A 25,583-nucleotide genomic window follows, 5' to 3' on the forward strand; every position below is an offset into this window, starting at 1 on the left:
ATTATTTAGTTACATTGGTTTTATTCCTGATAATAGGGAAGTCTTATTTATGGTTGTCATTTTGTTAGCTGACTTGGGTTTGTTCTTTTCAGTGATGGACAGTCTTCAGCCATTCCTGTAGCCAGTATGGAGTTTGCAGCCATTTGTCTCCGAAATGCCTTGCTGCTGTTACCTGAAGACCAGCAAGATCCGAAGCAGGAAAATGGATCTAAAAACAGTAATCAGTTAGGCGGCAACGCGGAGAGCGGTGAGAGCAGCGATGCTTGCAGGTATCCCGACCGCTTCGACCTCCCTCGGCCAGGTCTGCAGGGCTTCGTTAGTCAGCTTTGTCCAGTAGATGAGTTCCTAAAATCTGCAGCCAGAATTTCCAAAGTTTTCTGTTTTGAGTGATAGGAAGTATGAATGTATAAGTATTTCTGGGAAATTCCCTGGCGGCCTAGTGGATTCCACGCTTTCACTGTAGAGGCCTGGGTTTAGTCCATGGTTGGGGAACTAAGATCCCACAAGCCACGCAGCATGGCCAAATGTATATACAAATATATATATATATATTTTTTTCTTTCTGTACAAGAGAAAAAAAAGGTGAAGGCCAAGTGAGGAGAGAATCTTGAAAAAGAAAAGTAGAAAGTAAGCTTTTCACTGCCATGAGGAATCATTGCAAGAAATCCTGTTGCTGTCAGAGATGGCTTTTTTAAAAAAAACCTTTACTAAAATAAATACTTAAATCCCTAAAACTTCTCTTTTCTTATTATTTTCTGCCTTTTCTCTTAACATACTAAAGTTAACCACTGACCTTCAGGATATTTCTGTATATTTCTGATTTTCTACATTAAATGAAATATTATGCCAATCTGTAGAAATTGGGGGTCTTCCCAGGTGACTCAGTGGTAAAGAATCAACACAGGTTCAATCCCTGGATTGGGAAGATCCTCTGGAGTAGGGAATGGCTACCCACTCCGGTATTCTTGCCTCGAAAATTCCATGGAGACAGAAGCATGGCGGGCTACAGTCCATGGGGTTGCAAAGAGTCAGACATGACTGACTGACTAAGCACCGAGTGCACAGAAATTGGGAGAATTCTATCTCCTAATAAAACTAACACTATTATATGTAAAGAGCTCTTTTTTACATATGGCACCTTTAAACTCGAGTCTTCCATCTCAGCATCTTTTCTAAGATGCTAAAAATATAATGTTTATTATAGAAAATTTGAAATAAAAATTTTGGAATTTTTTTCCCTCAATCAAGGGGTTATGCTTTACTGTAGTTGGTGAAAGACAACTAGAAGAATGAGAAATTTGTAAAAATACTGGAATGGTTTCCTTTGTATAGTAGAGATATTGTTTTCTGTTACAGATTTTTTAGAGCGGTAGGGAAAAGAAGCTAATACATGGTATAGCTTTTTTTTTTTTTTAATTTCTTGGCTGCACCGTGGAGCATGTGGGATCCCAGTTCCCCAACCAGGGATCGAACCTGTGTCCCCTGCATTGGAAACACAGAGTCTTAACCACTGGACCACTAGAAAAGTCCCTGTGCTACAGCTTTAACATGTTAGTGAGACTGCATTACCAAGTATTTTTCAGTTTGATTCTTTTACACTTTTTTCATTAAAAAATTGCATGAGAGTGGGGATAGGGAGATGAAACTTTATCAATATATTTGATTATTTGTGCTCTTCATAATTAGGACTCTGTCTTTATTTTAGCAGTAAAAGCCACGATGGAGACAAATGCATTCCAGCTCCACCTTCTTCCCCATTGAGAAAACAGGAGTTAGAAAACTTAAAGTGAGTATCTAAACAAAACTAGCATTGCATTGGTCCTTTATTTTGTTAATATTATGAATTGCATTGATTAAGTGTCAGATATTAAACCAACCTTTCAGTCTTGTGATTTAAGCCTCCTAGGCAGGATGTATTTACTACCTTTTTAATAAACTGTTGGATTGAGTCTTTTTGTGAGGAGTGTTTGCTCCCATGCTCACAAGGAAAGGTGGTCCATGCCCTTCATTCCTGTAGATGTCTTGTTTAGGTGTTAGTTTCAGGGTTATGCTGAACATATGAATGAGTTGGAAAGTACTTCCTCTGTTTTCTGAAAGAATTTATCTAATATAGGTGTTGTTCCTTCCTCAGATGATTGATAGAATTCACCAGTAAAACCATCTGGGCTAGGGTCTTTGTGGGAAAGGTTGAATAGTGAATTGAAGTTCTTCCGTAGTTAAGTGCTATTCAGATTTTCTCTGTCTATCTCTATCAGTTTGGGTAAGTTATGTTATTGCCTATGTAGATTTACAAACCCCATTATATTTGCTTTGAACAGTCATGTATATGTTAAAAGAAACAGAGCAGTCTTTTATGTCTAACTACATGAGTACCATTTCCTGATGATTCTCATTTTTATAGAAAATCATTTCCCTTCAATCTGAAGATCTCCCATCAGTTTTTCCTAAGGTTTTATGTTGTTTTGTTTTCCTTTTTAAATCTAAAATTGTCTTCATTTCCTCTTCATTCTTGGAGGATGTTTTCATTGCATAAAAGTGTTTTAGGTCTTGTTCTGTTTTCCGTCAGCTTTTCCGAGACGGCACCGCATCGTCTCTAGCCGCCGGTGTCTGACCTCAGCCGCTGTGTTACAGGTGCCATTTTCCTGTCCCCGTGGATTGTCTGTGTTTCATCCAGCAGTTACACTATGATGGATCTAAGTGGGCTTTTCTTTGGTTTTAACCTCCCTTGGTGTTAGCTGACTTTCTTAAGTCTATAAATTTATCTTTCAACAAATTTGGGATGTTTTTGACCATTGTCTTTTCATGTTTTGGAAATAGGGTTAATGGTTCAGCATCTCTTAAGAATGATTTCAATAATAGGACTGCAAATTAAAATGGAAAGAAAGAGCCATCATTGCTTATGTTTTCACCTACTAAGTTGCAAAAAGTGACAAGAGTACAGTTGAGACGTTTCTGTATTGCCAGTAGCATTGTAAAGTTTTGGAAAGCATTTCATTTAATCACATTCTTTCCAACAAGCATTAGTGCTGATCTGTGCTAGCTGCAGGGGAATCAGAGGTAAAAGAAAAGGCACTGCTCTCAGTAGCAGATGGCAAACACTTAGGAGAAAACGGCGTTACTTAGTAGGCTAGTTACCAGGTGGTGGGATTTGGGGCGTGTCCTTTCTTCTTGTGATAATTTGATCACCCTAATAAGTGGGGAATGACTTCACATTATAATTTTACATTTCTTTCAATCCAAGGTGCTCAATCTGATGCCAAAGTTTATTGATCACCTATATTACTTTTACTGTGAACCTCCTGTTGGTAGGATTTACTGTTTTATTAAGGAAATTGATCTTTATCATTTGTCTTATAACACTGTTTCTGATATTTAGTTATGAAACAGTTTCATGTATTAAGTATCATATTTATCAATCTTCTTTACTTTTTTCCCCCATTTTGTGTGGTGTTTAGAAAGGCCTTCTTGCCTCCAAGATTTAAAGAATAATTTAGCCACATTTTTCTAGCACTTTTTGTTACACTGTCACAACCACCAATCTAAATTTTTGTTTTATCTAGAATTTATTTTATATAAGCTTAATAATGTAAGGCTCTCTCCATGTTTCATGTAATTTCTCATAATATATTTGATTAGTTTCATTTACCTTTCCAAATAAAGCTTTGGACAGAGCTATAAAATGCTAAGATTTGTGTCTAAATAGTTTACAGTTACATTTTTATAAAATAATGTATATATGTGTCTGCATGATAAAAGTCTGGAGGGATCTGTGTCAGAACCTTCATAGTGGTGGGATAACTGATTTTTATTTTGTTACTGGAATATCTGTTTCTTCCAACTTTTAAAACATGAAGTTACTCCATTAATCTTAATGAGTCTCTTTGGAGGAAAGACTGGCCATGTGCCCTTTTCTGGTCGTGTATCATCAGGTCAGTGTGTTGATGGCATGGCATAGCTGTCTGCGAGCTCAGGGCTCCAGGCACCCTGTTCAACACAGCAACAGCTTTTTTTTTTGTCTGCGCTGGGCTTTGTCGCTGCCCGTGGGCCTTCCCTGGTTGCAGCGAGCAGAGACTACAGGCTAGTTGTGGCGTCTGGGCTTCTCTTGTGGAGCACAGGCTCAGTAGTTGTGGCGGACAGACTTAGTCGCCCAGACCAGGGGTCGAACCCACGTTCCCTGCCTTAGCAGGCGGATTCGTAATCACTGAACCACCAAGGAAGTCCAGACAACAGCTTTTTATCTCTTTATTCTGTCAAATTCCCACTTTGCAGTAATATAACCTCTCTTTCCTGGGTTATATATATGTGTAAATTCCCACTGTATCTTATTTTTGGGAAGAAAGCATTAATCTTCTGATTATATGAGAAAAATCTAAACTCTCAAATTTAGTTAGAAATAAGTTGGTCATTTAAGGTTTTAAAAGAAGCGTTTTTGTTTTTAACTTAAAGATAATTAAATTTTTTTTCCCAAGGTTTTATTTAAATTTTCTTGAATTCTTATTTCCTATATGAGTCAGAAGATAGCAAGAAAATAAAAAATACTATGACAAATAACTGGTGAAACAATGACAAAATATACAAAAGAATATAGCTATGGAGTGAAATAAAATGAAATTAAAAAAAAAACAAATTCCAACCATATAGCTAAAATAAACTCACTATGTTGGATTTTTGTCCTGAGTGGAAATGTGAAAAAACAAAGCAAATTAAGTAAAGCTAATCTAGGTTTGGTATAAAGTGAGCTGATGTAAAGGGATGGATTGTAAATTTCAGCCAAGGCTGCATTTGGGAAAACGCTTTAAATTTGCCCCAGAAATGCACAGTTTCCCCCAGGACGCCTACTGTTTGCTACAGACGTCTCTGTCTGTGGGGCCACCACATTTCACGTGTACCTCAGGACTCCTCTGTCCAAGTACTGTAGAGGCCCTGCAGTGTAAAGTGAATCTTAGCCAGTCTCAGGCTGCTTTCCCTCCTGTTGGGCGGCAGCTGACCAGCTTCCTCTGTGTCCTTCCAGTGAGATTTCTCATTACCATCCCAGCATATATATATATATGGATTTTTACACTACAGCCATAGCCTTCCACACTGCTCTGTACCTTACTTTTCGCATTACAATGTGTCTGTAGAGATAGTTTGTATCAGTATAGAGCTCGGTTTCATTCTTTCTAATGGGTGCATTAGACTTCCCTGGTGGCTCAGACAGTAAAGCGTCTGCCTACAATGCGGGAGACCTGGGTTCAATCCCTGGGTCGGGAAGATCCTCTGGAGAAGGATATGGCAACCCACTCCAGTACTTTTGCCTAGAAAACCCCATGGGTGGAGGAGCCTGGTAGGCTACAGTCCTTGGGGTTGCAAAGAGTCGGACACGACTGAGCGACTTCACTTTCACTTTCACTAATGGGTGCATGCTGCTGCTGCTAAGTCGCTTCAGTCGTGTCTGACTCTGTGCGACCCCATAGACGGCGGCCCACCAGGCTCCCCCGTCCCTGGGATTTCCAGGCAAGAACACTGGAGTGGGTTGCCATTTCCTTCACTAATGCATGAAAGGGGAAAAGTGAAAGTGAAGTCGCTCAGTCGTGTCCGACTCTTCTCGACCCCATGGTCTGCCCCCTATCAGGCTCCTCCGTCCATGGGATTTTCCAGGCAAGAGTCCTGGAGTGGGGTGCCATTGCCTTCTCCAGTGGGTGCATACAATTGCATTATATGGACGCATACAATTGCATTATATGGATATGACTATTTAATGTTGATTTATAGTTAAAGTGTTGTCAGTTTTTGCTGTTATAAATAATGCTGCGGTGACTTATCATTGTACACAGTTAAGGGGAATCCTTTATGATGAATATTTGCAGCAATATTTGAGTTGGATTTAATTTTTCAAGTTTATTTGAATGAGTGCTAATCTTAGGATTGCTTTATGTGTGCATGTAATTTAAGATGTTTCTGCTTCCACACTGGTTGAACAGCTACAGAGTTGTGTAATTTAAATTTACCTTCTGTAAGTGGCACTATAAAACAGAAGGGTATGTGCAGGGTGGCATTCATCCTCTCAGAGAGTGTTGTGCCTTTCACAACTGTTTGCTTTCCACACATTCTAGCAGGAGGATTGGTGGTTTTCAGAGAGAAAAAAAAATTACTTCCCTATTTTTGTGGAAAGGGACAGAGGGTCTCCATAGGGAATTCCATCATCATAAAGTGAGGTAAGATGGGTTTGCTGATACATACTAACCTTTTTTTCTTATGGAGCAGATGGGAGAAGGGAAATGGAACAAGATGGAAGGAGCCTTAGGGTAGATTTCTAAAAAGAACCGCTGGGCAGGACAGTAGTAACCATAATGTGGAGACAAATGGTGTGGGGGAAGGAGTCGTAAAAGATTGTGTCGTAATTGTCAAAGCTATAAAAGCTCCCAGCGTAGTTGGGTGTGTTAGAGGGCAGTTCTGTGGCAGGAGCCAGCTGTCTTCTGCAGAAAGGAGGAGCCTGAGCACATTGGTTCTCCTTTGAGATCCTAGAATTGTCAGAGATTTTATCTGTTTCTAACCTGAATTCATTTATACGATTGGAAACGTGTATGAGGAGTGCATAGTTTACTTTTTATGGACTATTATATTTGACCCCTCTGTGCTCTAATACCCAAGACACCAATGCAAAACCTCATTTCCTCTTTTCCAGCATAACTAATACGCAGTAAATTATCATGACGGTTCTAATGACCACTTCTTACTGTATGGATTCAGACAGAGCTTCTTGACTAGTTTCCTTTTTTTTTTTTTGTACATGAATGAAGATGGTTCCCAAAAAAATCATTCTAACCAAGTTACAGGTATGTTTTCAGAAGGCATAGGATACCGGAAGCAATTGTGAGATTCTGTATTAAAATCAAGGTAGCTTTCAGAAAAAAATATTCTCAAAATTAAAACAGAAATTTGTCCCCCAAGCAGGAAGAAGTCTCAGAAATTAATGGTTTAATCATGAGGCTCAGATGAATTTAGAGATACTGATACATTGGGTCAAGAAGGCGTGCATATAATGACACTGTAAGAATATTCCTTTATTTCCTGAACCACCCAAAGCAAAGCCATTGGTTTCATGCGGTTAAGAAAACACGTGCGCAGACACGCATACTCACTCTCACTCCAGTCTTGAGTTAAATAAGTGCTCTGACTTACATTATTGAAATGAAAGGTGATTCTATTTCTCAGTTTTTGTCTGAGAGAAATGAAAATTTGTCCACGTAAGAATTTTAAAGCAGTTTTACTTTTGATAGACAAAAAGTAGAAATAACCTAGGCGTGTATCAGTGGGAGATTGGCTTAACTAAGTTGTTGGCTAGGAGTTCCCTAGTTGCCCCGTTGTTAGGACTCCAAGCTCCCATTGCAAGAGGCCTGGTCGGGGAAACAGATCCCACATGCCAGTCACTCAGTGCAACCAAAAATTCTTTCTAACATAAATAGGGACTTCCCTGGTGGTTCAGTGGCTAAGACGCCACGCTTCCAACGCAAGGGGCCTGAGTTTGATTCCCTGGTCAGGGAACTAGGTCCTGTATGCTGAAACTAAAGATCCCACATGCCCCAGGTAAGATCGAGTGAAGCCAAATTAAATTTTTTTAATTTTAAGAAATAAAATAAATTACAGGCCACTCTGTATATTGGAATACTGCTCAGCTGTAAAAAGAACAAGCTGCTGCTGCACTAGTCAGCATGATGCAAATCTCAAAACATTTTGTTTCTTCTTTACTCAGTGTAAGGTACATACGTATGATTCTATTTATACCATTTGTACGACAAGCAGAAGCTGTCCTAACTTATGTTCATAGAAATGGGAACAGTGCTTGGGGAGTTGACTGGAAGGAATCTTTCTGGGGTGAAAGAAATATTCTGTGTCTTAATTGGACTGACGGTTTACATGTATATGTTCAAACTTACCAAACTGTACATTTAAGATGATGTATTTTAAGATGATATAAAAATCATACCTAACTTTAAATGGTTTTAAGAAATTTTGAAAATTTTCAAAATTCATATAACTCTAAGTATTTTCTTTGGGGGAATACAATTAACCAGTAATGATTCATGAATGGTCAGTTTCTCTGACATATCACTCATAGGGTGACATGTGGAAAACTTGGTGTTTTAAGAGCAACAAAAAAACTCTCCTTGTATTTTACATGTATTCCTTAGACGCTAAAGCCTCAGTATCTAAAATCACAATCACTCATCACTGGGCCCTGAGCACATGGGACGTGGCTGGTGAAAGGCACACACAGATGTATGATACACACCCATTTTAGGACATCTAAACCTGTAATATATGTTAGTAATGTTGTGTATTGATTATGTTGAAATGACATGTTAGATATATTGGGTTAATTTTAAAATATGGAAATTAATTCCACTGTTTTTTTTTTTAATGTGTCTACTGGAAAATAATGGCCCCGATTACATTCCTCTTGGACAGTGCTGCCTCTAAGGTTTTAGAACCATTTGAAGTGTTTGTATTTTTTGACACGTGGTTTTTACCAGTGTGTGATACTGTTCTATGCCAGTTTTCTCACATGACACAAAATTTAGCCTAGCATCTCATCAGAAAATTTCGTCTTTAAAAGGCCTAACTCCCAAATGACTCTTACAGTGCAAAAACATGTACAGGGTTGATATTTTGGCCATATGCTTTGATTTAAATATTAATGTTGCCACGTGCATTTGGGAGATAATGATTTTCTTACACACTATACACACCTAATATATTATAAGGGTTGACTTCTTACACTATACACACCTAATATAAGGGTTGACTTTTTTTTAAGTCAAAATTTATTGACCATCACTGATAATTGGCTTAGCAGTAACGAATCTGCCTGCAGGAGTTGAGGGTTCAATCCCTGGGTCAGGAAGATCCTCTGGAGAAGGAAATGGCAACCCACTCCACTATTCTTGCCTGGAGAATCCCATGGATGGGGGAGCCTGGGAGGCTACAGTCCATGGGGTTGCAAAGAGTCAGACAGGACTTAGCAACTAAACAACAAAATAACTGATCACATATTTTTAAAAGAGCTGTACTGAGATATAATCCACATACCATACGATTCACCCGTGTAAAGTGTACCATCCCGGGACTGTTCGTTTATTCACAGCACTGTGCAGTCATCACCGCGGTCAGTTTCAGGACCCTGCACCCTTTGGCTGTAACCCCTTTCTCTTCAGTCTACTCCCCAGCCTTAATCAATCCACTTTTTGTCTCTCTAGATTACCTGTTTTGCACTTTCCTGTGAATGGGATTATGTAATATGTGGGTTTTATGACTGGCTTCTTTCACTTACAATGTTTTCAAGGTTCATTCAAGTTGTAGCCTATATCAGTATTTCATTCATTTTTATTTCTGAATAATATTCCATTGTATGGAATACCACATTTAGTTTATTCAATTCATTTTGGATTGTTTGCATCTTTAGGCTACTAGGAATAATGCTGCTCTATACATTCATGTACAAGTCTTTGTGTAGACATGCTGTTTATTTTTCTACCTAGAAGTGGAATTGCTGGGCCCCATGGTAACTGTTTAATTGTTTAAGGAATTACCAGACTGTTTTGTAAAGTGGCTGCACCATTAACAATCCCACCAGCAGTGTATGAAGTGAAGTGAAGTGAAGTTGCTCAGTCATGTCTGACTCTTTGTGACCCCATGGACTGTAGCCTACCAAGTTCTTCTGTCCATGGGATTTTCCAGGCAATAGTACTGGAGTGGATTGCCATTTCCTTCTCCGGAGGATCTTCCCGACTCAGGGATCGAACCTAGGTCTCCTGCATTGTAGACAGATGCTTTATCATGTGAGCCACCAGGCAAGTCCAGCAGTGTATGAGAGTTGCAATTTCTTCACATCCACACCAACACTTGTTATTCATCTTTTTTATTATATGGATACATTGTAGGGGGTATGAAGTGGTATCTCACTATGGCTTTGATTTGCATTTCCCTGAAACCTAGTGATGTTGAGCATCTTTTCACATGCTTATTGGACACTTGTATCTTTTTCTTTAGAGAAATGTTTATTGAAATCCTTTGCTGTTTTATAGAGGGGTTAGTTGTCTTTTTTATTGTTGAGTTGTAAGAGTTACTTATATATTCTAGGCCCAGGGTCCTTATCAGATATATGACTTGTAAATTTTTTCTCTAATTCTGCCTGTTGTCTTTTCAGGTTTTTTGCAGGTGTTTTTGAATCTCAAATATTTTTGATTTTGACAAAGTTCAATTTATGTTTTATTCTTTTATTGACTATACTTCTTGTGTCATATCGAAGAATCCTCTGCCAAATCCAAGGTCATGAGATTTACCCCTATGTTTTCATCTAAGAGTTAAATAATTTTATTCAGCACTACATTTAGGTCTTTGATCCATTTTGAGTTAATTTTTGTATATGAGGTAAGGGCTCAACATATTAATCCTTTTGCATAGAAGTATCTTATTAATGGGCTTCCCTGGTAGCTCAGACAGTAAAGAATCCGCCTGCAGTGTGGTAGACCTGGGTTTGATCCCTGGGTTGGGAAGCTCCCCTGGAGGAGAGCATGGCAACCCACTCCAGTATTCTTGCCTGGAGAATCCCATGGACAGAGGAGCCTGGCGGGCTAAGGTCCATAGGGTCGCAAAGAGTCGGACATGACTGAGCACTAAACACATCTTATTAATAGTAAAAAAAGAAGTCCACAAGGTTAGTCACATTAACATTTCATTGTTGCGTGATATTTTAATAACTGTCATGGGTATGTACAAAGTCTTATATGTTGCATATTACAGGACATCTTTGTTATTCATTCTGAGATTGTGATAGTAGCGAACTTTTAATTTCTAAAGATAAATTAGAGGCTTCTCTAGAACCTGGAAAAGAGTATAACTGAACTGAAAAAGGGCAAGAAATAATGTTGGGGCCAATATGGGAAGTATCCGTATGAGAAAATCAGAGCATACAAAATAAAAACGAAATTTCAAATTAGTCTTTTTTTTTTTTTGCTGACACAGTTAATTTCAATATTTCTTTCTTTCTTTTCTTTTTTTTTTTTAGTAAGAGGCTCAAAATGGATAAAAGGAAATGTTCGGACCAAATTTAACTCGGCCCAGTTATTCCACAAGTATAAATTATGGAACCTTAATTGGTTCTTATAGACTTCTGATGTGACACCCGGTGAATCATTTCCCATTCACTTAAAAGGGACCTCCCATGGCCCAGTGTTTATAAAAGAGGATGAGCCAAACAAATGGTGGATGACATAAATATCACAGGCAGTTTTAGTGTACTTAAGGAATCCTGTTTCTTTTGGTCTTAGCCAAGTACTTCTATTGTAGTTGGAGAGACATACCTAAAACAGTATCTTGACTAATAATCTCCTGACTCTCATATTGCTCTTGTTAGGAGCTCAGCCCCGATTCACTCTCTTAACCGGGTCTGATCCTACGGAAACATGTTCATCTAGGAAACTCTTCCAGAAAAGGGAACCTGCCTGTGGGATCCATCCTTCATCTTATCAGCAGCTTGTCTTCACACAGCATGATTCACATCTGAGTCCCGGGACCCCATTTAGATGAATGGTGATTGGATTAATCACAAGCCAGGGTTGGGATAATTCTTCAGTGGTCTCCCACTCTGGAGAAACCCCACAGGGCTCCTGCTGGCATTGGACAAATCGTTTAACCCGTTTGGGCCTGCTTTCCTCTTCTGTCAAGTTAGATTGCATGATCTTACGGTCCTGCCCGTGTGTAAGATGCTGTGTCTGTGATGGTTGCATTTTACTTGCTGCCTGGGATAGGACTGGATTCCTTGAGATGCTAGATTTGGTTGAAGAGGAAAACTTTCTCAGCTTTTTTGAGCTGGTCCTCTCTTGGTATTGGATTTGGGGTGTGTTTATCAGTAAGGCTCTTAGTAACAGAACAGTTATTAGAAAGCGAAGTGTTTACAGAAGACATAAAGCTTTAAATTTTAAGAGCTGGAGTTGACAAGTTTAACATTTTCTAGATTTCTGTAGATAAATGGAAACAGTTTGAAATGTACATTTAAAAAATTTTAAATCCAGTACCATATTTAATTTGTTAGAAGAAATTCTTTATAGGATGTTTTGAGCCAATTTTTCAAATAACGTGTGTCACGAGGTCACTTTGTGAATTTATTTACCTTTGACAAATGGTGACTGACTGGGCTTACCCCCAGTGTAGCCTCTCTTGATATGGGTTGAGCTGTTTGCCAGCAGCGGTCCATCTAGTCAAAGCTTTGGTTTTTCCAGTAGTCACGGATGGATGTGAGAGTTGGACTGTAAAGAAACCTTAGTGCCAAAGAATTGATGCTTTTGAACTGTGGTGTTGGAGAAGACTCTTGAGAGTCCCTTGGACTGCAAGGAGATCCAACCAGTCCATTCTGAAGGAAATGTCTTGAATATTCATTGGAAGGACTGATGCTGAAGCTGAAACTCCCAATATTTTGGCCACCTGATGCGAAGAACTGACTCATTGGAAAAGACCCTGATGCTGGGAAAGATTGAAAGCGGGAGGAAAAGGGGATGACAGAGGATGAGATGGCTGGATGGCATCACCGCCTCGATGGACATGAGTCTGAGTGAACTCCGGGAGTTGGTGATGGATAGGGAGGCCTGGCGTGCTGCAGTCAGTGGGGTCACAAAGAGTCGGACACGACTGAGTGGCTGCATTGACTTTGCTGTTTCAGGCACTTGGTTTAGATTCGTTTTACCCACAGAATATAGGCTTGACACATTTAATGCTCAGTCTTAAATGGCTTGTTGCTGTAGTTTGGTCTTTTAAGGAAAAAAATTTCCCTGTTTCTCTCCTTTCTTTGTTCTTTTTTGTTCTGTTCTTTACCAGGGGTTGGCATTCTGTGGCTCTAGAGCCAGCTCCTCCAGCGTGTGGAGGGGCGGGCAGGGTTGTATGGGATCCCCCACGGGGGAGGGGTGCGCAGCAGGGCGGGTGAAGCAAGCATGTCCCTTCCCCTGAGGTATAGTTCTTCCGGTCTGATGACCTGTCAGATCCACTGAGCGGTTGGTCAAGCAGATTGGACAGTGACTCGAGGAAGTGGTGGGGCAGGTTGGGGCAGCGGGGGGGGTCAGTATTTTAAGTAGCAGCTATCAGAAGTGAAGCGATTTCTCCAGAGCCAAGCGTGTTTCTGGTGTGACCAGTTTGCAGGAATTATGCAGCGTGGAATGTTGTTTCCCAAGAGGAAATAGAGGTTGAGCGAGAGGGTGGTAAGAGATGCCTTAGGGTGGATGAGAAGGCACTCCATCCGAGAAGAAGAGTATGAATGTTAGTTTTAGTTTCATGCAAGGAAACGTACTTGAATGTGATGACTCTTGAGCAGAGAGTTTTGTGTTCACGTATTCAAGTATTTTTTAATAGGGAGCTTGCTTTAATAGTAGAATCTTTCACCCTGTTCTAATTTGACATGGTGTCTCGTGGGGAAAAAGGTAAAAACTGAGGAAAACCAGTTTTCACCTCATACACAATTATAGTTCAGGAAGCAGAATCCTGCTGCAAATCTTACATGACTGATTTCTGGACCCAAAGTGGGCTTGACAGTGGGCTAGAGCAGTAATAGCCCCCCTACTGTCAGGAGAGGCCAGGGCAGGCTTTTCCCAGCAAGCCTGCCTGAGGCGAGGCCTGTCCTAGACTCTGGCCCTGGAGCCTACGTCTGGGAGCCGGAGAGGAGTCGGCTTCCTCAGCAAGGTGGCCTGCCACCTGGGCAGGTGGGCGTCTGGGTGCCAGAGAAGTAGATCTGCGGTGCTGAAAGCTGAATCTTACAGTGCTGGCCTGTTAAACACCTATGCAGACACTGAGAAATTGCTCCAGCCTTTGTGTAGGAAACAAAAGAGGCAAGCTTCTGCTTTTAAGGAGCTTGTGTTTTGCCCTGGCCTTTGGCAAGAGTCACAGACGGAAACGAATATTCAGTTGTGTGACTGTCATTCAAGTGACCGTGAGTTGATGATGACCTAGGGCCTCTGGAGACCTACGCCTTATTTTATTTTTATTTTTTATTTATTTATTCTTGACTGCTCTGGGTCTTCGTTGCTGCGCACGAGCTTTCTCTAGCTGCGGCGAGCAGGGGCTCTGCTGTGGTGGTGGGAGGACTTCTCTTGTTGCAGAGCGCGAGCTCCAGGGTACGCAGGCTTCCGTGGTTGTGGCACATGGGCTTAGGTGCCCCGTGGCATGTGGGATCTTCCAGGCAAGGGATCAAACCAGTGTCCCCTGCATTGCAAGGCAGATTTTTAACCACTAGACCACCAGGGAAGCCCAAGACCCCGGCCTTTAAAAGTCATTCTTTTTCTTCATAAGCAGTGCATATCTGAGTGATGAATGAATGTTTATTGCCATTCAAAAATAAAACTATAAATAAACCAAAAGAGGAAATTAAGTCACCCTAATCTCACCACACAGAGCTGAAGTGCTCCTGAAAACAGGAGATAACCAGCCAGTGCCTCCCTCCTTTGGGCCCTGGAGTCTTCCATCACAGAGGACTCCCCCTGCGTTGTTGCCATGGGATGGCCTTGTTAGTGAAGACAGCTGTTGGAGACATGAGGGTGACTGTAGGCTTGTCAGGAAAATCCCTTTGGTAATGACACTGCTTGCTGCTCTTAAGTACTCTCTTCTATGAACAGGGTTCGGATTTTAAATTAGGTGCTCAGTAACAAAATTTAAACTTGTAATGTTTCAATTAAATTCTGTTTTCTTCCTGTTTAAAAAGGCAGATTATGGGACTTCCCTGGCAGTCCAGTAGTTAAGGCTCCATGCTCCCAATGCAGGGACCGCAGGTTCTATCCCTGGTCGGGGAACTAAGATCCCTCATGCCACACAACACAGCCAAAAAGTAAAAAGAACAATAATAAATGATAAAAAGATAGGTTGCATGTGCGTGCATAGTTATGTATGCACTAGAAAAATCATAATGTAATCCATTCTTTATACTTTATTTTTAGGGCAGTCTTGTGAACTGACAAGCAGTGTGATAGTTTGGGAAGAACCATGAATGGGGAGTCCACGGCGTTGACTGTTAGTCCTGACCCTAGTCATATACTCCAAGCTAGAGAATATATTTAGTCACTTTGGATCTCAGTTTCATAAAGCAAGGACCCACACTAGGCAGTCTTCTAGTCCTTATCATCACAGCTCAGGCCATCAATCTCAGTTTCCTTGTGCCAGTCTACTATTCTGCGTTGTCAGGGGTTGCAGGGCTACTTTTCCTTTAGTGGACAATTTTCTAAGGTTCTAGCAACCCGGAGTGAGGCAGTGAGGAGGAAACAGGCTGCTTCTGAATTTGCCCGCCTGTGGTTTTACCAGAGGGGCATTTCTAGTCAGAGAATTTAAGAGTTATTAGAAAACTGTGTTGCTAGGACGGTCACATTCTTCCCAGACTGAAATTATAACCGGAGTGCACTTCATGATATACATATGTATTGTAATTTGTAAACATAACTCAAAACCCTGTATCTAATGTCAGGTCATTTGCGGTTGGCCATTCAGACCTCATTTCTATTTGACAAGGGTTTATTTTAAGATTGCTTTGTGGAGCGGTTGTTTAACATTCAAATGATCTATTAGTGTCAAGTCTTTAGCTAGAGTCGTTTTAAATGAGCTGCCCGTTAAGTAGAAAACCAAACAGAAGTTTACGTTTCCAGCCCAACCTAGCAAAATCAGTGTAACTTACATTTTTTATCTTCACGTTTATTCATCCTGGGTTTTTTTTTTTTTGCCTTGAATATTCATTTAGGATAATAGTACCTATGTGAATGAAATTCTTTTAGTTACTGTTGATACTGTGGCTTAGCAAAAGCTATAGACTTCTTAATACTTTCAGAGAAGAACGCTTTACAGTAAGCTGAGCTTACTGTAAAAAATGGATTTTTTTTTACATCCGAAAAAATGGATTTTTCGGTAAGTTAACTGTGTTTCTTAGCAGAGTTGCAAATGTGCTTCCATAGCTTTATTTCTAGGATATTAAAGGAAATGTTATATGGGAGTAAGTTCCCACTAGGCAATTAATGACATTTTTTTAACAGGCTAAGCATATGTTGTTGACTCCAGAGGGTTATTTTGTGGGAGATGGGATGGAAGCTAAAGATGATTTAGGTAAACAGCTAAACTGAGCCTCAGGTGGCGGTTTGTACATCCTTCTAATTCTCACCGTTAGCACTGTGGCTTCCCCGCTCCTTGCCTGGCGTCCAGGTTGCCACAGCCGGCAATCTAGGCCGTCCTTTCCTCTGTAACAGACGTCATCCTCGCCGCCCTGCGACTCAGGTCTCCTCAGCCCTCGCCTTTTGTGTTCCAGATGCTCCATACTCGCCTGCAGTGCCTACGTGGCTCTGGCTCTGGGTGATAACCTTATGGCTCTGAATCACGCAGATAAACTTCTTCAGCAGCCCAAGCTGTCAGGATCTCTGAAGTAAGTGTGACTCACCCTGTGTGTTTGTTTTGTTTGGAGGGTTTCCGTGAGTCTGTGGTGCATATTGCCTCTCGGACTTCCTCAGTGGAATGTAAATTATCTTAGGGAAAGCAAAAAAGTTTCTTAATTTGCTAATTTTTTTGTGTTTGGTAGTGAAACCTTTTTTCACTCGTTGCACTGCGAGGGTTATTGGAAACGGCTGCATGAGGAAGCAGAAACTCTGGACTCTGTATTCTGGGTCTGAGGGGGCACATTATCACATACTAGCTCCCGAAACAAGCTGAGTCCTCAGTGAAAAGACCCACATGAAAAGGAGTTTGGTCAACAGGACAAATCTGCTTTGAATTTAAAATATTTTCCCAAACGACTGCACCATTTCCGGAGAGCATGAGACTTATTTAAACTCTTCAGATGCCTCTTCAATATTAATGTCATTGTCACTCTAAAATTTTCTAAAGCACATCATCTTTCCTTTTATGAAAATTAAGTAACATGCAGCATTCTTTGAATCTTTGTATGATGCTGATGCTGGAAATTTTATCCAAGGCCATGTGTACTCTGTATAACATCAGGACAGTTGCTTTTACATTCTTCCTGTATGTACATAGTTACAACTTCCAAAATACGTTCCTTTCCCTTTCAGTGGCCTTTGTTTGTAACATGCAACACCTAGAAATGTGAGGTCATACCCTGAGGAACAGTTCTGTAAATGTTTATTTTTGCCTTTTATAAAAGTACTACTTTATACAAGCATGTAAGGTTAACATTGATTGGGACTTACCTAGCGGTCCAGTGGTTAACACCCCATGCTTCCACGACAGCGGGGCATGGATTTGATCCATGGTCAGGGAACTAAGATTCCACAGGCTGCACGACGAGGCCCCCCACCCCCCGCAAAAGAGCATCCAGGAACATAGAGACTTTGTCAGAATTCAAGTATGAGAGCTTCTGCCGTCCTGTGAGAAAATCTCGTCTGCACTCTGGGCCTGGAGGGTCCTGGGCTTGAGATCAAGGCAGTCGGGTTGCCCCAGCACTGAGAAGCACCAGCCAGGAACCTTGGCCTGCGCCTGCCAGACACCTGCTGCTCAGACTGTGCTGCCCCATCGGCGGGGCAGAGTTTTGCGTATGTGTTTCTTTTAAACAAAAATGAAATACAGATCCTTGCTGCCTTTTTTTTTTTTAATTCTTTGACTGACATGGTCATCACTGTTGTCAAATAATCCTAATTAGATTCTTTCCTTGGCATTTGTGGCAGGGTTTTCAACCTCCTTTATCAACTTCTTCCCTCTGAACTTCAAAGCAACAACATTCTTAGGTTTTATGATTTATTGAGGGATTGGCCATGTCTGATCATTTCATCTGTAATTCTCTTTAACCATTCTACCCTCATCTGTGGTTTCTAATCACGAGCCAGAACCCCCGTCTGTGCACTGAGGATAAGCTTTTGTGCCTTAGACAGCCCAGGTACCACAGCGGCTTTACCTTCGTGTACCTCGTCCGAAGGTCTGGGCTTTGCGTGTCATGAAGGCATTTAATTGTTTTGTTTTGTTTTTTTTTTTAAAGTAAATTCACAGAATATGAAGTGGTTTGAAGTGGTTCTTTGAATTTGTATGTTTATGGGTGGGAGGAGGGTTTTTTTTATTTTTTTGGCCTTGCCAGGGCATGTGGGTTCTCAGTTCCCTGACCAGGAATCGAATCTGCACCTCCTGCTTGGAAGCATGGAGTCCTAACCACTGGACCACCAGGAAAGTCTAATGTGTCTGTGTTTTATAATGATTATTGGCTTATGGATTCTGGTTTAATGCAATTTTTTAAATATCTTATTTCAAAATATATTTAAAGTTACTGGTTTTTTAAGTTGTCATTTCTAATAGGGTATCTGGTGGGGAAGCAAAATGGAAGAGCATTACATATAAAATAGATTAATAAGAACCTAATTTGTAGCACAGGGAACTCCATGCTCTGTGCCGACCTACATGAGAATAGACTCTAACAAATAATGGATATGTGTATATGTGTAACTGACGTACTTGGCTGTGCAGCAGAAACTAACACAACAGTGGAAACCAACTATACTCCACTAAAAATTAATTTTAAAAAGTGGGCATTACAGCTCCCGCTAGTTAGAAGAAAGAAATTGCTTAATAAAGAAATAGCTCTTAGGAAACAAAGAGAGAGAGAGATGCAATGGCTCTTGGGAATTCCCTGATGGTCCAGTGGTTAGGACTCCGTGCTTTCACTGCTGAGGGCCTGGACTTGATCCCCAGTCAGGGAATGGATCCCACAGGCCATGCAGCAGAGCCAAAAAGAGAAAAGAAAGAGAACTGCTCTTGAGTGTGCACAAATCCCAGAAAACGGTCAAACTGGAAAGAGTCTAAGGTTTGAGGACTCAAGGTCCATGTGGACAGACTCAGTTGGGACAGGCTGGCTCAAGGAGTTGGGAACTGAACTGGCCTTTCAGAGGATTAGGTTTTGGCCCGGCTTTGCACCCCAGGAGGCAAGGCTGCAGGCAGCACAGTGGCGTGTCCGCCCAGGACAGTGACGGGAACAGAGGAACCTTTGGGGGAGTGAGACGTTGACTGGATACAGGAAAGCGGAACCCAACTGTGGAGAGCTTTATATCTACAAAAGTTTAGTTTAGTTTAGTTCTCAAGTGGAAAGAGTCATTAGGATTTTGAGCAAAGGAGTATTATGTCTAAGGCTGTTTTAATTTTGAGAAATCAATCAGATGATCTTGGGGAAAATGGCTCAAAGCAAGACACTGAAAGAACCAGGCTATTGTAAATCTGGAGGAAACACATCTGCCTTGAAGCAGCTGCACCCAGGAAAGAGGATGTGAAGGGGAGGACACTTGTGCAGTATAAGTGAAGCTGATCCAGGGGCTTCCCTCATGGTCCAGTAGTTAAGAATCCACCTGCCAATGTGGGGGACACAGGTTCTATCCCTGGTCGGGAAAGATCCCACATGCCGCGGGGCAGCTAAGCCTGAAGCCCATGTACTACAAGCACTGAAGCCTGCGTGCCCCTCGAGCCTGTGCTCTGCAACAAGAAAAGCTCAGCGAGAAGCTCATGCCCCGCAGCTAGAGAGTAGCCCCCGCTCACCTCAACAGAGAGCGCCAGCATGCAGCAAAGAAGATGGACCCAGCGCAGCCAAAGTTATAAATAATTTAAAGAAGTAGAGCTGATCCGACCCAAACCGAGTCTGGTGCCCCGATGCCTTCTGCCTGATTTGGCAGCACAGGCTGCTGCTGCTGCCAAGTCGCTTCAGTTGTGTCCGACTCTGTGCGACCCCATAGACGGCAGCCCACCAGGCTCCTCGTCCCTGGGATTCTCCAGGCAAGAGCACTGGAGTGGGTTGCCATTTCCTTCTCCAACGCATGAAAGTGAAAAGTGAAAGTGAAGTCGCTCAGTCGTGTCCAACTCTTCGAGACCCCATGGACTGCAGCCCACCAGGCTCCTCCGTCCATGGGATTTTCCAGGTGGCAGCACAGGCTGGAGAACCCTAACTCTGACCCTCCACTCCCAGGACACACACCCTAGGATCTGCCACTTCCTTTAGAACTTCATCGCTTCCCGATGGTATTTTCTGTATAAATAGAACAGCATACATTTGTCAACTGTATTTTAAATTTTTATTGAAAAACAGTTGATTCACTGCCCACTTTTAAACTGCTGTCTTGATGTGTGTCATCCTTCTTAGCTAACATAAAAATTATTGTATATTTTAAGATATTTTTAAAGAGAAAAATTTAAGTGATTCTTAACATACGTGAAATTTTTACATATACACCAGATTTTATTATACATTGGGTATTTTTGTGATGACCTACGTTTCAATTTGAAACCCGTTTTTTTTTTCATTTCAGGTTCCTGGGTCATTTATATGCTGCAGAAGCCCTCATCTCTCTGGACAGAATCTCTGATGCTATTACTCACTTGAACCCAGAGAATGTCACTGATGTCTCCTTAGGGATCTCTTCAAATGAGCAGGACCAAGGTTAAGGAAGACATGTTTGATCAGAACTCTTCACCATTTCTACTCCCTTTCCGTTGTAACTCAGGACGTATAGAAATTTAAGGGCACGGTTGTGAAGGGAAGGGAGTTATAGGTCGGCAGTCTGTAGTTGCAGCCATACTTTACTATGTACTAATTGCTAAATTCTGACTTTTGAAATGCTGATGGTGTTAGAGCGATTCGGTTTTTTGGGGTTCTTTTAATTTATTTATTTGATTGTTTGGAGCCTTAGTTGCAGCATACAAACTCGACTGCAGCAGGTAGGATCTAGTTTCCTGACTGGGGATTGAACCTGGGCCCCCTCCTTTGGGAGTGTGGAGTCTTAACCACTGGACCACTGAGGAATCCAGAACGATTTGTTTTGATTCTTATACTGTGTTTTTCTCTGTGGAGGGATTCCACAATCCCAGGGAGAGTAAAAACACATTCAAAAGTCAGTTTTAAATCATGGCTAAATTTTTGAGGGAGCAAGACTAGAATTCCCTTTATTTGAGGTTATCTCTCAGACTTGGGGTGCTGGTGGGTGGCAGGTGGCATTCTCGTGTCTTTTATTAGAACCGGTGTGCTTAGGCGCTCAGTCATGTCTGACTCTTTGCAACCCCGTGGACTGTAGCCCTCCAGGCACCTGTGACCATGGTGATTCTCCAGGGAAGAATATTGGAGTGGGTTGCCATGCCCTCCTCCAGGACATCTTCCTAAGCCAGGGATCGAACCCAGGTCTCCCACACTGCAGGCAGATTCTTTACCGTCTGAGCCACGAGTGTTGTTAGAACCTCCACTACGTAGAAAAGGAAATACTGTGACAGATTGCCTCAATATTAGATTTCCATTTCATAAAGAAAATTAAGTGTTTGGAAAATATACTCTTTTTGTCTGGCCCCCTCAGATTTATGTTCTTGTCTTTGTAGGATCAGACAAAGGTGAAAATGAAGCAATGGAATCCTGTAAGTAAGACATTTTGTAAAGACTTCAGTAGCCCAGACTGCTTCCCAAAGACTCGCCCTCGAGCCTCCATGGCCTTCCTCTGCCACCCGAGGACAGCCAGGCTTACTTCTGGGCAGCTTCGCGGGCGGTGGACGGGTTGCCTCCGAGCCCCGGCCTGGCCTCTTCACGCGGGTCTGCTCTTCTCCCCAGCCGGGAAGCGGGCCCCTCAGTGCTATCCCAGTTCCGTCAGCTCGGCCCGGACCGTGATGCTGTTCAACCTGGGCAGCGCCTACTGCCTGCGGAGCGAGTATGACAAAGCCCGCAAGTGTCTCCACCAGGTGAGGCTGGGCCGGGCCGGGCGCCTCGTGGAGCAGCCATCAGGGGCTTGGAATTGCTGGGCTCTGTCATCCTGTTTGCCTTCTGACTTCTGGTCAGTTTGTTAAACACTGGAATGTGACTCCTCCAGACATACTCTTTTTAAAAAATACTCACTTGGCTGTGCCGGGTCTTAGCTGCAGATGCAAGGTCTTTAGCTGCTGCTTGTGGGATCTAGTTCCCTGAGCAGGGACCGAACTCAGGCCCCCTGCATGGGGAGCATGCAGTCTTAGCCACTGGACCGCCAAGGAAGTCCCCAGACATTCTTGCAACGCACACAACTGACTGTTGTTGCAAATGAACCTAGGCACCTAATGGAGAGTTGTCCTGAAAATTTTAATCATCAATATTTCAAAAGATTGTTAACCATATCTATATCAGTGCTCAGTCAAACCAATAATGAATGGTGTTCCATATAGTTGAACCCAAGGCAGCTGTAAACCTTGCATACTAAAACAGTAACATATCTGAGACATATTTTAAGTGAAAGGAACAAATAAATGCACGACACTTTCTATGTAATCCTGTATATGCATAAAGGACCTCTGGATGAATATACCAGAAGCTGCTAACATTGGCTTCGGGGATGACAGGAGAGGCGCAGAGTAGCTGGAGCACTGAGGTGGGAGACTGTTCCCTGGATACCTGTTTGCTTTTTAGTTTTGAATTGCGTGAATCTCTGTCCACTCAAAAAGTTAAGTTACAAATAAACCTTTTTAGAAAGAAGGGTTCACAAAGTCAGTACCCAAGAAATTCTGCACACGATAAAAGTCTCTGGCGCTGTGTAACTAAACTAGACCTCTGACTTCTCCCACCCAGAGGGGCCGCAGCAGCCGGTCTCGGGAACTTTTGATCGGGGCTCTTTAGGTCCCCTGCCCCTCCTTGGACCAGTCACAGGCAGGGACCCAACCTGTAGTAGGGGAACAGGTACTGCCATCAGCAGCCCCAGAGGGGTTCCACAGAACTGGGAAGGGCATGTTAATTCAGTACTTTCCTGGCGGTCAAGTGGTTAGGTCCACGCTTCCACAGTAGGGGGCATGGGTTCAATATCTGGTTGGGGAGCTAAGATCCTACAAGGCGCAGGGCATGACCAAAACAAAACAAAAAACAAGCGTAGGCAAGAGCTAGAAAAATCCCAAGCAGGAGAAGACCAAGAAAGAAGGAACGCTTTCTCCTGTTAAGAGCTAGTTACGGACTAAGCAAGGGAAAATAAATATGTACTGAAAATTACATGTCTAGTTTAATTGTGAGGGATGAAGACAGACAGCTGAGGGCCATCCAAGCAGAACTGTAGTGTCCCAGTGAGCTCGAGTAAGTTGGCTGACTTGACATTGGTAGGTTGACATTCTTTTTCTTTTTTTGGCATTACTCGGAGTTTGTATCTTTTTTTTTTTTTTTCGGAGTTTGTATCTTAAGCTACCCGTTTCTCATGGGTCTCTCTTTTGTTTTGAATGAAGGCGGCCTCAATGATCCATCCCAAAGAGGTGCCCCCTGAAGCCATCCTGCTGGCCGTCTACCTTGAGCTACAGAATGGTGAGTGGTTCTTCTCTTGACTATAGCCCTGCAGAGAGCCAGAGATTTTTGGTGTCTGCTTTTTCTCTTAGAAACGGAAGAGATATTAACCATCACATTCTTGTAAACAAGGGAGTTTCTGATATCTTACAAATTCTTAGTTCTTGCAGGTTAAGTGTATATCATTTTATCTGTGAAAATCCAGAATAGCATAACTTCTGACAATTATAATTCATCCCTACTAATTAACCTTTCTCTCAGGCATCCAAATGACTCTTAATTGAGAACCTGAGACAGAGTGCAGTGGTTTTGGGTTGTACACCTTGGTGTTTTAAACACAGATGTCGTTAATAAGCTTTGCCGTAAGCCAGTTCCTGCTGAGGATTTTTTATTCAAGCCTAAGTCCAGGTCATGCCTCTGGGGGCATATATGACCTAGAAGAAAGGCTGTGGGCCCTACATGAGAGATGATGTGAAGTAGAAAAGGAGAGCTGAATGGGAGAGATGAGGGGGGACAGAAGCATTAAGAGTTGTTCGTCATACCCCCTTGCTGATCGTGGAAATCCTTACGAGCCTCCCCTCTTTTTATTGCTGAAGAAGGCGCCCAGCAGGCCTCGTCCTCCTGAAAGGCGTGGCAGGGTTAGTGCACAGTCTAGAGCCCTTTTAAGTTCTCCAACTGGGCTCCACCTTAAAATCAATACAGAGCTTCTAACAATTCTGTCCCCTAGCTCACACGCTGAATTTCTTAAATCAGCATTTCCCAGGATGGCGCAGGGGCATTACGTGATTCTAGTGTCCAGCAGCGGCCGCAGACCACTGCTCTTCTCCATCGTCTTTTCCTCCCTTTTGAGACTTGACGGGCTTGCTTTGTTAGGTGGTGCTATTGTTATATGCTTTTTTGTAATGGGAAGTGTTTTTATAGGTAATACCCAGCTGGCCTTACAGATCATCAAAAGGAATCAGCTGCTCCCTGCAGTGAAAACACTCTCTGAAATGAGAAAGAAGCCAGTGTTCCAGCCCGTCCACCCGATCCAGCCCATCCAAATGCCAGCGTTCACTGTGCAGAGAAAGTGATAGTGTGCCCGTGGAAAACTGTTACCTGAGACCCAGGGGAATATTTACAAGCCTTTTTAGTTGTATCACAGCAAAATGAATAAAAGACAGATGCTGAAGGGTGCTAGTTTTGAAGACACAATTTTGAAACGATTTTAACCCCTGATTTTTATTTTATTTTATTTTTTAATTTTTTTTGGCTGGAAGCTTAATACAGTTAAGGATTCACAAACTCATTTTCATCTGTTTTCCGTATAATCTTTGCTAGATTATTCATTTTAAGCCATTATGTGATATATCTGTCAAAGGCAATTAAAACAGTCTTATCAGAACAGTCTTGTTAAATACATTTTGTCTTTTTTGCAATGGTTATAATATGTTGGCATTCAAGATTTCATGTTAAAGTTTTAAAAATGGATACCACATCATGAGCAGATGAGTAGCCAGGCCAGAGGTTGCGCAGGGCAGAAGGCAGGGGAGGCTGACGTGTCATGACCTAGTTGTGACTGAAGGGGCCAGAAAATGCATATAGTAAGACCCATAGGGCTAGTCAGGTTGGGTTAAGAAGCGTTGACTGATAGGAATTAATTACGGCTTAAAAATTACAGATGACAACAAACAGCATTCAGGGCACTGGCCACATTCACCCTCCTGTACCGTCAGGCAGAAGCACCAGTTAGGGAGTCTGTGAGCAGGGAGTTCAAGGCTCATGGCTAATCACGTTGCAGATGCAAACGGGAACTTAAAAGCTTCTTTCTCATAAAAGACAGGTATGTGTTGTGGGATTGACCTGGCCAAAATTTGTCGATAAGGTCAATACGTTAAACTTAAAAGCAGGAAAAACAAAACACTCTGCAGACTGACTCTGGAGAACCTGGGTGACCTCCCAGTCAGTATCAGGCTTGGTGGCCTCATGAAAGCTGGCCATTCAGGATTGTCCCTGCTGCCAGCATCTCTCTAGTTCCTGACCTGGAAGACCGGGTTCACACTAGCTGAATGTACACGGTTCCTCAGTTTTCACAAATGGGAGAGGGGAGCGTTTAGAGAAGCACATGGTTTTATCAGAAACTGCATCTGAATTATTCTGTTGCTGAAACCAAACATTTTAGTTAGGGATCTACAGGAACTGAGTGTGATGTGACCAGACACTACCCAGGAGTGACTCGGAGAAGGGGGCGCGGTTTTCCTTCCGTTTGAACGTGGGATGGGTGTGCACAGGTCGCCTGCTCTTGGCATGTGCCAGTTGCTTTCCCTGGTGACTCCGCAGTCAAGAGTCCGCCTGCCCG

At 42.2% G+C, this 25,583-nt stretch overlaps 1 protein-coding gene across 2 annotated transcripts in view; it reads left to right on the forward strand.

Moving 5' to 3' along the window:
- CNOT10 (CCR4-NOT transcription complex subunit 10) overlaps positions 1–24,629 on the forward strand; it is a 58,395-nt gene extending 33,766 nt beyond the window's left edge. Inside the window, exons 12-19 of one of the 2 annotated variants that reach the window (XM_070359290.1) lie at positions 93–269; positions 1,709–1,786; positions 16,307–16,420; positions 20,286–20,416; positions 21,343–21,378; positions 21,569–21,696; positions 23,191–23,266; positions 24,167–24,629. In XM_070359290.1, the coding sequence (XP_070215391.1) occupies positions 93–269; positions 1,709–1,786; positions 16,307–16,420; positions 20,286–20,416; positions 21,343–21,378; positions 21,569–21,696; positions 23,191–23,266; positions 24,167–24,318 (892 nt within the window). In that variant the 3' untranslated portion in view covers positions 24,319–24,629. Of the gene's footprint in view, positions 1–92; positions 270–1,705; positions 1,787–16,306; positions 16,421–20,285; positions 20,417–21,342; positions 21,379–21,568; positions 21,697–23,190; positions 23,267–24,166 lie in introns of both variants that reach the window. The other variant, XM_005898137.3, reaches the window with a different exon arrangement.
- The last annotated feature ends 954 nt before the right edge of the window (positions 24,630–25,583 follow it).

Source organism: Bos mutus, chromosome 22, assembly GCF_027580195.1.
Source record: "Bos mutus isolate GX-2022 chromosome 22, NWIPB_WYAK_1.1, whole genome shotgun sequence".
Lineage (NCBI taxonomy): Eukaryota > Metazoa > Chordata > Mammalia > Artiodactyla > Bovidae > Bos > Bos mutus.